This window comes from Ochotona princeps, chromosome Y, assembly GCF_030435755.1.
Source record: "Ochotona princeps isolate mOchPri1 chromosome Y, mOchPri1.hap1, whole genome shotgun sequence".
Lineage (NCBI taxonomy): Eukaryota > Metazoa > Chordata > Mammalia > Lagomorpha > Ochotonidae > Ochotona > Ochotona princeps.
The window spans coordinates 1383086-1394429 of record NC_080866.1 but is presented as its reverse complement, the minus strand read 5'-3'; the positions used below and the strand labels follow the sequence as shown (position 1 = coordinate 1394429).

General features: G+C 43.0%; 1 protein-coding gene across 1 annotated transcript in view; it reads left to right on the top strand.

Annotated features, from left to right (window-relative positions):
• The first annotated feature begins 2558 nt into the window (after positions 1-2558).
• The window catches only part of LOC131478773 (lysine-specific demethylase 6A-like), a 94210-nt gene continuing 85424 nt past the window's right edge, over positions 2559-11344 (top strand). Inside the window, 2 exon segments of the mRNA XM_058659345.1 lie at positions 2559-2839; positions 3048-3117. Of these exon segments, the coding sequence (XP_058515328.1) occupies positions 2682-2839; positions 3048-3117 (228 nt within the window). The 5' untranslated portion in view covers positions 2559-2681.

The following is an 11344-nucleotide window of genomic DNA, read 5'->3' as shown; positions in this document are numbered from 1 at the left end:
TGCTAAAAGCAAGGTAATACAGTGTAAAACTAACTACAACACTACTTTTTTCCTAGTGCTCCTGAGTCATTTCCTTTGTCTTAGATTATAGAGATCTAAGAGGATTCACCAAATACATTTTCTCTGCTGATGTTCCTCAGAGCCTCAGACAGAAGAGTGGACAACATGTCCAGGTGTACATGGAGGACATGGCATTCCATCGGAACCTGTAGAGGACACCCAGTACCACAACAGAAGATGAAGGACAGACAAGTTGACCATATACCCCACCCCCATGTTGGCAGTGAAAATCTGGGCAAATGGAGACGCTAAGGTGGACTATGTCAGCCAGTGGATTCTGGAGAGATTTCATCGTGCTTGGAATGGCGAGATTGGCAGTAAATCAGAACAGCTGAACTCATAAAAACAATTGAATAGTGCCCTCAGAGCATGCCCCACATTAGCGACCCTGGGATGGTTGGGAGGCTGGGTGTGGCTTCTCCTCTGTCTCTCCCCTTCTCCATAGATACAGGAAGGAAAAGAAAAGAAAATGTGGAAACAATGGTCTTACCTACCTTCATGTAGCCTTTGACCCTTTCAGACACAATCAACTACGTAAATATCATCAAAAGAGAAAAATTTTAATTAAAAAGTAAAAAGACCCAATCAGAGATTAAAGGAGATGTTATAATTGATACTACAGAAATAGTAGAGCACCAGTAATTATTACAAGGAGCTATCTGCCAACATTGTGGAAACTATAAAAGAAATGGATACATTTCTGGACACCTGCAATCTACCTAAGTTGTGTCATGAGGACTAGAAAATCTATAAAGTCCAATATATGATGGAAATTATTTAAGTAATAAAGACCTGCGCCCATATGGGATCCCAGTTCATTCAAGGCAAGGACTTTAGCCACTAGGCCACTATGCTGTGCCCTTGGTATGTTTTATTGGAATGTTTTAAATATTAAAAAACTATTTAGGATATTGCTTGAGTTTAATTTTTCAACCTGAATTGAAATGCTGTTCAGGTTTAACTTATTGCTTTATTAAGTTGGATACTAATTCTCTCATCTAATTTTGACTAGTACTGCATTTTTTGCTTCAGAAGATGTCTAAAGCCTTTAATAAAAAGCCTAGGTATCGGGCCAGGCGGCGTGGCCTATCGGCTAAAGTCCTTGCCTTGAACACGCCAGGATCCCATATGGGCGCCGGTTCTAATCCCGGCAGCTCCACTTCCCATCCAGCTCCCTGCTTGTGGCCTGGGAAAGCAGTCGAGGACGGCCCAAAGCCTTGGGACCCTGCACCTGCACGGGAGACCCAGCAGAGTTCCTGGCTCCTGGCTTTGGATTAGCACAGCATCAGCCGGGAGTGAGTAATCGGACGGAAGATCTTCCTCTCTGTCTTTGCTCCTCTCTGTATATCTGAGTTTCTGCATAAATAAAGTAAATCTTTTTTTTAAAAAATGAAAAGCCTAGGTATGCATAAACATAATGTCCTTCTCTTCTGAATTTTTGAAAATGTTTCCTGAGGTCATATTTGTGATTTTGGTCATATTTGTGATTTTTTCGCTAGTATAGTTGTTCTTTTTCTTCTTTCACAATATATTGCCTTTGAAAAGTACCACAGAAAGCATTTAAAACTTAAGGAAAATTTTATGTGGTTGAGGACAATATGTGGAATATGTCCGGATGTTTATTTGTCTTGTTAATAAGGGTGCAGGATTTTTGGCAAGAGTAGTGTGGGTACAGGTACACTAGTAGTGTACAGATAATCAGAGAAGTTTCCTGAAGAATATTTGTTTTTCCACAAAGTCTTTTTTGAAACACTATACTTAGGAGATGGTAAGATAAATGAACACAGAGCTGCAACCAAGTCATTTAGAAGTTAGAAACCAGACCCTTTTTTTTTATTGATTACATTGCATTATGTGACACACTTACATATGCACTAGAATTCCTCCCCTCCCTAAACCCTCCTCCCTCGAAACCAGACTCTTAACACATTATTCGTAAGTAGGAAAGGTTTACTAAGCTCTTTTGTATATTTTGAACACTTCCCTAATACTTCCCACTATCTTGAAGGAATGAAAGCTTTTACTTGGGGAATTTTTGCCTCCTGGTGATGATTCCGCCACGCTGCTGCAGGGGACACCAATATCCGGTAATATTATCCTATCAAGTAACTAGCCTCTGACAGACGTGTCGCCAACCAACCAGCGGTCAGACTTAAGCAGGACCGGTTATTTACGATCTTGATGGGCCGGTCCTACGGAATTAGCAAGTTTAGCTGTGGTATGGCTGACGTAAATCAACAACAGTCACGTGACACGAATTTGTTGCTTCAATTGGCTAGAGCTATGGGGATGTTGGGGAGGCCGTAGTGGCTGTGTCTGTTTCGTCCAGTGACACAGTTACAGCGAGTTTTGTGATGGAGTCAGTGAAGTTTATTTGAAATTATCTCCGGCTGTCCAAGAACACACCAGTTTCGGTTTTTCCTGTACTGATGCTTTGCGGCACCATGTAAACAGATAATCAAGTTCCACAGTCATAGCTGTTGCTACTCCACCGGTGGTTTGGGGTTTTGTCCCTGGTGTTCGTAACGGAGATTTAATTGGTCAGGCTCGAGCGGCGATTGTATCACTTCAAGTGTTGGACTGGGTTGTCGACGTGGGAGCTGCAGATTTTTGCGGTTTTCATGAAATCCTGCGGAGTGTCGATTGCTACCCCTACTGGTGCTACGGATAATGACGCTGAGGCAAAGAAAATGGCGGCTGATGCAGCGACTGGGGAAAGTGAAGATAGCTCAGTTACTCTGACAGAGGAAGAAAGGGAGGCGCTCCGTGGTTTAGACAGGTATGCATTGGTACTACTCACGTACAGATCTGTCCCCACGCTTTAATTGTATCACTTGGAAGAACTAAGCGTGGCTTGCTTCAAGGCAACGGGGAATACCGCCTTTATGCTCACGGAATCGTTCTTCAGACTTCAGCATCGGGTTCTGGTTAGGAATTGTCGGGTAGCTTCCCCGGACATTAGCAAGCTGCCTGTTTCTGTCTTTTAGCTGTCTGTTCGGGTTCGTGAGCCTTCACGAAGATGGCGAGGGTGCCAAGACGAGGACCCTGCTAGACAAGGTAAGGCAACTGCGCGTTGGCCCTTTCTCCCTTGCTCCCTCATAATCCCTGGACCAGGATTCCGGGTTCAACCCAGCCCTCTTTGTGGAAGCCTACCGTGGCCGACGGTAACTCGAGAAACTGTGTATTGTCTTTGGTTTAATTTTTCTTTTGTATATCTTATTTGACATATCTAATTGCCTCGTATAACTAAATCAACCAGACTGCAAATTTAGGACGTGGGTCCATAGCGCTGCGTAATTCTACCTCTTTTGAGTTGAGTCTGACCGGCCTACAGATTTAATGCTGCACATGTATTTTCGCACTGGGCTGTCGTATTGGAGACGACAGTAGGCTTGCAATGTCTAATTGAAGCACACATCTTCGCCGCCTTATATATCTTTGGTCATTATAATTGGCAAGAGAATCTGCAGCAGATATTTGCCCTGTGTACTAATTGGTGTGTTTGAGCCGAACTGATACCATTGCCTTCAGCAGTCATGGATAATAATACCGCTAATATGTTTTCTTAAAATATAACTTATGCTGTTTTCCTGTTAGTTTATATTGGAGAGAATTCCCTGTTTGTGTAAAAAGTTGGCACTTTCTCTTACTTCGTGGCTGGTCACACAAGCCAAGATGGCGGGAAGAAATGGGAGGAGACATGAAGAAGGGATTAGGGAGGATCTGGAAATGGGAATATTGCAGGGATCTTCAATTTAGCTCTAACATATATAGCCAGTTCACTATTATTTAGAATAGAATATATTAAAATACATCTATTCTTGTATCTTACAAGATGAAAAACATTCTTAAGCTAGTTTATGCTTATTTATGTTTACATTTAGTTATCCTTGCCTAAACAAATATTTGAAAATCATAGAATGATTTGTCGGGGGGTGGGAGTTTGGGGGGAATCCCAACTAAAATTTTTTAATTGAAAAAAATTATAGAATAAATCTTTTTCATTACTTTAGGAAAAACTTAGGATGTTTGTATAGTGCCACTTGGTATATCGAAAAACAGGATTGTGCAACAAATTGTTCACCCTTTAGGTTCTTTCTGGTTAGTCAGTATTCAAAAATTAGGCAGTTTTTGAGAGAAAAGTATTAGTTTTGGATTTGAGAGGCAAGTATTAAATTTGCATTTGAGAGGAAAGTATTAATTTTATTGTGACAGTGAAATTGTGTTCACCATATAATTGAGTCACTAAATAATGTTTGTCATTTTATTGGCATTAAACATTAATTTTTGTAATTGTTCTCATGCAGTAATACAAATTACACCTCCAAGCGTGAAAATGTGAACACTAAAATACAATTAAAAATTTAAGTAAATTGTCTATTTTGATAAGCATTGTTTAAACTTAACATTGAAAATAGCCTTGGGCCAGGCACGGTTGCCTAGCAGCTGAAGTCCTTGTCTAGCATGTGCCAGGATCCCATATGGGTGCCGGTTCTGGTCCCGGCAGCTCCACTTCCCATCCAGCTCCCTGCTTGTGGCCTGGGAAAGCAGTCGAGGACGGCCCAAAGCTTTGGGACCCTGCACCCGCGTGGGAGACCCGTAAGAAGTTCCTAGTTCCTGGCTTCAGCTCAGCTCAGCTCCAGCTATTGTGGTCCGTTGAGGAGTGAATCATTGGATAGAAGATGTTGCTCTCTGTCTCTCCTCTCTGTATATATTTGATTTTGCAATAAAAATAAGTCGTTAAAGAGAAGAAAACAGCCTCTTGCCACCCAAAAATCACTGCCAAAAGACTTCATGAAAAACAAGTCACTGAAAATTGCTTTGTTATTCATCTTTGATGTTTAAACACACTGACGGAATGCCTTAAAAATTAAATTTGAAGGGATTTTATGTTGAATTGTTGGTTTAACCTGGGATTAGTACAGGTTCTTGTCTTGATAATGTTTCTGTTATGGGTAAATTTATGTATTACTTTAGTTATAGTTTAAAGAAATAATCTGATGTTTTATCTGAATATTCTGCGAAAACACTGCTTACTAATTTCAAATGTCCAAAGTGCTACAATTTAGAGCAATTTGCAATGGATTGATTATTAGTGGATTTAACTTTGAGATTAACATAACAGAACCTATGTAATATTAAGTTTAGGTTGTAAGAAATTATGCTAAATAAGGAATATGCGCTGTTATTTTCAACTTTCATTTCAGTGACATTTTAAAGATGGTAAAGTGAGTTTTTATTGGCTTGGGAAGAATTATAGCTCTGTTAAACACTGAATAATGTATATTGCTAAACTGAATTATTTTGAGATTAATTTCGCTTAATTTTTTTATTCCTTAGAAATTCATTACTAAGGTTAAATCTCATTTATATTTTCTTATTAATACTTTCATTGGAAAGGCACATTTACATATGGAGGGAGAGACTGAAAGGTCTTCCATGTGCTGGTTTATTCCTTAAGTGAGCACAATGAGTGGATCTCAGCTGATCTGAAACCAGGTGGGTGCAGGGTTGCAAGCTTTGGGTCATCCTTTTCAACGTCACAAGCAGGAAGCTGAATGGGAAGTGGGACAACTGGCACACGAATTGGTAGAACATTCTTGGAGGTGGAGGATTAGCGATTGAGCCATCACATTGCGCCGAAATCTCATTCATTTTAACATTAAATCACTTAATATAATTTTCTGTTACAATTATACTAGGTTAACTGTATGCTTATAACTTATGGATTCCTGCCCTGCCCTCAGTTTTATTGGTTGATATGTGATAAAGCTATATTTAATTTAAGCGCTTTTATTATATTTTACATTTGCTTGTTTGTTCCCTTAAAAATGTCAGTGTAGTACTTTTTTGTACCTTTTAACTCTGAGAATCTTCATCTTTGCTCTGTCTGATTTTTTTTTTATCACGTCAGTTTATATATTTAGAGTTTTATATGAATGACATTTTTCAATGTTCAATTTTGGGGTATATGACTTTTTTTTAACTTAACCTGTAGTGTATATAAATACTTTTTTCTTTTTGACTGCCACTCCTTGCTGTTAAACTACATAAGCACACTGCAGTGGGGGACAGTACTTTGATTGATGATACTTTAGAGACCCAAATATGGCAGACTGTCTCTAGGGTGTTACTTCAGTGTTTTGGTATTTTTAAGAGACTCTTAGTTTGTTGCTTCTGAGTTAAGAAAATCTTTCCAAGGTTTATTGGTTGACAAAGTCTCCCTTAGTGCATCCACACACACAGGAGCATGTTGCAAAGCTTGGCCAGGATAATTGTCTAACCTATTCTGCTTTCCATCCCCTGATGAAGCACTTGACATCCAATCATGAGCTGGTTGTCATGACCCCCGTGTGCAACTGGACATGCTGCCAACTGCACAGGCATCAAAAACTCAGGAGGCCTAGCTGTTGCATGCAATCCATGCTTGAACCACATATATTGTGGCTTTTTCCTGTGCCTGGGGTCTGAGAGCAGAGTTTTAGTTAGGGTTCCCACAAGATACCTTATCTGGGGTGACCTCAGACCTGACTCATGTGTGCGCCAGCCAGTACAGGTCAACTTTGGTTTGTCACCTATGCTACCCAACACACATACCAACGGACACAGCTTCATCAGTTCGACATGAGAACTGATAAGTGCCGTGGTTCAGCGAACCTGGCAGTCCACCATAGACCCAATCCTTACATATACCACTGAATGCTGTGGCCTTGTCAGGGCCACCCCGAAGAACCGTCACCAGGTCTATACCCAACCCCTGTTTTCTGCCAATTCCAGCCTCTGCTGCATCTTAGCTTAGCCCAGCCTGTATCCCATCTAGATCTCATGTACACCCAAAGGTGCTGAAGCTTAGCTCAGCAGAACTTACCCCAGATCGGGTCTTTCTGTATGCTAATAGGTACTGTTGTCTTGTCCAACCCGACCCACCCCCCAAGACCCTGGTACAGTATAGTTGGGGAGTGTTCACAGTTCCCCAACAGTCATGTTCCCACTCTAAGATCTTGTACCTGTCAGGGCATATTGTGTTTCAGCCTGGCATGACTTGTACCTAGTCCTGGCACTTCCTAGCTGATGCAGCAGCCTGCCCTGGGTGACCCTCACCCATTTTGACTCTTGTGCATGCCAGCAGGTGCAGCAGGCCCAGCTTGGCCTGCCCTCAGATTGGTTCACTACCCAGGATGGTGGAAGTAGCAATCTTCCAGGGAAGCAAGGGAGTCCCTGAAATTCTCCTGCCAAGTTCATTCCTAGCTCCAGGTTCTGTGTGTGCCAGAATGTGCAATTGTAAATCTGAGACAGCTCACCTCCAGTGTTGGCATTTACCAGCAGGTGTTACAGCTAGGCTCAACTCCCAGACCTGATACTCCTTTGACAAAATTGCTGCAGCCCAGCCCAGCCTGTCCTTCACCCATTCTAGTTCTCATTAGCACCACTTGTTCTTTAGCCTTGCTCAGTCTGACTGCCTCCAGTTGCAGGCCACAAGAGTAGTAATGGCTGCTGCAGCCTTGCTTAGCCTCATCCACCACATCCTTGCCTAGCCTTGTCCACACCCATAGCCATGATTCTTACATTCACCAGTGGGAGCTGTAGCCCAGTACGAGTTCCTAGTTACCCTAGCAGGCCTATCCCAGCCCCTGTATTTGCATGTCCTGGCAGGTGCTTTGACCCAGCCTGGCATGACCCATCTGCAGTCTCACTTCCTATGGGTAACTATTGCAGCCTAGCCCAGCTAGGCATGGGCCATACCCTGTCTTCCATTTCTTGTGTGCTAGCAGATGCTAAGGTGTGGCCCAGCCAGCCTGGCCCCACAACTGGCCCACAACTGGCCCACACAAATGCTGAGGAGCACTACAGCCTTGCTTGGCATGGCCAATTTCCAGCACTGACTGAAATGCTTCCCAAACTGAGCTGGGTGAACTAGTAGGAAAGTTCCCAAGTCTCCCAAGTTCCCCCACAGCCTATTCCCAGCCAAAGATCCCCTGAGAGTAGATGTGTATATTGGGCCTGCTTGGCATTATTTGCCCTCAACCCTGGCCTTTATAAGTGCCATGGGTCTTGAAGCCTTGCCTCGCCTTGCCTTATTACAGCCACAGCTACCAGGAGTGTCAGGTAATTTTCTCTCATAGATTTCTGTGGCTTAGACTAATTCAGCCTGTCACTCCCAGTTCTCCTTATAAATTGGTGGGTGCTGCAGACTTACAGAGGAAGGCAAAAAATCCTCTACAGAATCTGCCCCCAGATCTGATAGTCTCATATTCTAGTGGTTGCTGTGTCTCGGTGTGACATGTTTCACTCAATATTCTGACAGTTGTGACTGTGTGCTGTAGTCAAGCATTCCCCACACAGCATAATATTTGCTTGCATCAGGGGCTAGTAGGTGATGCTATTTAAACTCAGCTAGGTCTACCACGTGGGTGGGTGCCTTAGCCTGCCGCAGAATAACATCCACTTTACCTCCTTTAAAGCCCTCATCTCAACCTTTTCACCTACATATGAATCCAGGAGCTGGGGTCTGTGGAAGTCATTCATTTCATGTTAAATGTGTATAGCCACTGGCATTCATAATACATTCCCAGACCCCCTTCTTGGGGAAATCTGTAACAACCTGTCTTGGGAGGTTGGGGTGGCATGTCCCAGCTTGTAAATTCCTGCCTTCCTCACTTACCTTTAAAAAGAAAGTAAGAGGGCCCGGCGGCGTGGCCTAGCGGCTAAAAGTCCTCGCCTTGAATGCCCCGGGATCCCATATGGGCGCCGGTTCTGGTCCTGGCAGCTCCACTTCCCATCCAGCTCCCTGCTTGTGGCCTGGGAAAGCGGCAGAGGATGGTCCAAAGCCTTGGGACCCTGCACCCGTGTGGGAGACCCGGAAGAGGTTCCTGGCTCCCGGCATCGGATAGGCACAGCACCGGCCATTGCGGCTCACCTGGGGAGAGAATCATTGGACGGAAGATCTTCCTCTCTGTCTCTCCCCCTCTTTGTATATCCGGCTTTCCAATAATAATAATAATAAATCTTAAAAAAAAAAAGAAAGTAAGAAAAAAAGAAGGGGGGGGAATAAGCGACAGTGCTGGCACACTGGTATCATTATACACAAATTTGACATTAATCAGGCTCATAATGCCTGCCAGGTATTGGTTGCTTTTCTCCTAGCAGTGTAACACTTGCCTAGGCTCAGGGTGACCTAGGCAGTTGCTACAGCTGAGGGAAAATTTTTCTAAATGTTTTTTCTCTTGTTGTTTCCTACGTTTGATATTAATGGAGATGGATAGTTAGAGATGCTTTCAATACACATGGCTATCCTCTGAACTTTGTGGTGTTAGCATCAGTAGATTATTGCAATCTAGGGTTGTCTCCACTTTCTTACTAGAATGCTGATCATTGTTATCCATCAGCTCTCTGGACTTTCGGACTTTCTTCCTTCCTTCCTTCTTCTTCCCTTCCTTCTTCTCCCCTTCCTTCTTTCCTTCTTTTCTTTCCTCCTTCCTTCCTTTCTTTCTTTCAATTCTTTTTTTTCTTCAAATATGTATTTATTTTTATTGGAAAGGCAGATATATACTACAACTGCCGGTGCTGGGCCAATCCGAAGCCGGGAACCAGAAACTTTTCCAGGTCTCCCAAGTGGGTGCAGGGTCCCAAGGCTTTGGGCCGTGCTCGACTGCTTTCCCAGGCCACAAGCAGGGAGCTGGATGGGAAGCGGTGCTGCCGGGATTAGAACCGGCGACCATATGGGATCCTGGCACGTACATGGCGAGGACTTTAGCTGCACCAGGCTCTGGACTACTCTCTTTTTAAAAAAAACATTCATCCGTTTCTATTGGAAAGTCAGACACACAGAGGGTAGGAGAGACAGAGAGGAAGATCCTCCCTCTGCTGATTCATTCCCCAAGTGGCCACAATGGTCAGTGCTGAGCTGATCTAAAGCTAGGAGTCAGGAGCTTCTTCCAGGTCTCCCATGCGGATGCAGGGTTCCAACACTTCTGGACTGTACTGTGCTGCTTTTGCAGGCCACAAGGATGGAGGTAGATGGGAAGAGGGGCCGCCAGGATTAAAACTAGTGCTCAAACAGGATCCCAGAGGGTGCAAGGCAAGGACTTCAGCCACTGGACTACTGTGTTTGGGCCAAGCTCTCCAAACTTTTAAACAACTGTGTAATAGTGCAATAAATGGTATAATCTGCACCGATGGCTTTGCTGGTTCTGGATGTGTACCTATGTAATGAAAAAAGAGCTGTTTCTATTTTTTGGTGTTTTGTATCATGCACAACATTGTCCCATTACATACTGATAAAGTGTATTCTTGATGTTGAAGGAAGGACTCAAAAACATGTATGTAACAACAGAATTTGCCTCAGTTTCAATGTTAGCTGGAGCACAGTTGAAGACCATTGTGCATTTGAAGGTACTGATTTCTGGTTATTCCTCAGGGTATCACCAATCCCATCAGTGCCATAGGCATCCTAGAGCAGCAACAGATTTGGATGGATGGGTGATATAATGCATGTGCAGACAGCTTCATGCATTGCAGTTCTACCAATATTAATAAACTTACAGGTGACTTCTCCAGTCTGAAGCTAGCTTCGGTTCAGGCATTTTATAATATTCAAAACAGAATTGGGCAAAATGCTGCTGTGTCAGGGTTTAGCCAGTTTTCATGATGTAGATGCTAACTTCCTTTAACTTTTTCTCATTTATCGTAACTGTTGCCATTTAAGGCTGGCTTGCTGAATTCTAGTTTTTTTTTTTTTTTCTGAAAGATAATATTTACTGGAAAGGCAGATTTACAGAAAGAATGAGAGACAGAGAGAAAGATCTTCCATCTGCTGGTTCACTCCACAGATGACCGCAACAGCCAAAGCTGAGTCAATCTGAAGCCAGTAACCAGAAACTTCCTTTGGGTCTCCTTCATGGATGCAAGGTCCCAAGGCTTTGGGTTGTTTTTTACTACTTTCCCAACTAGAAGCAGGGAGCTGGATGGGAAGTGAAGCAACTTGGACAGGAATAGGTCCCAAATGAGATCCTGGTTCTTGCAGATGGAGGATTGTAGATTTAAGTTTAGTAAGATGTCTTGTTTTGTACTCAGTGTGTAACAGAGCATGAAAAGAGTCTGGGTTCAAACTAATCAACATCATAAGCATTATTAAGGACAATCACGGTCAGCCTGAAAAGTGTCTGTGCTCATTTTTATTTTGCTGTATAAATTTTATTTTTGATAATTTTCACAAATCTGAGTTGTACATATGTAATTAAGGTGCAGAGGGCCAAGGGCTAGAGGAAAGTGGGTGAGACCATTG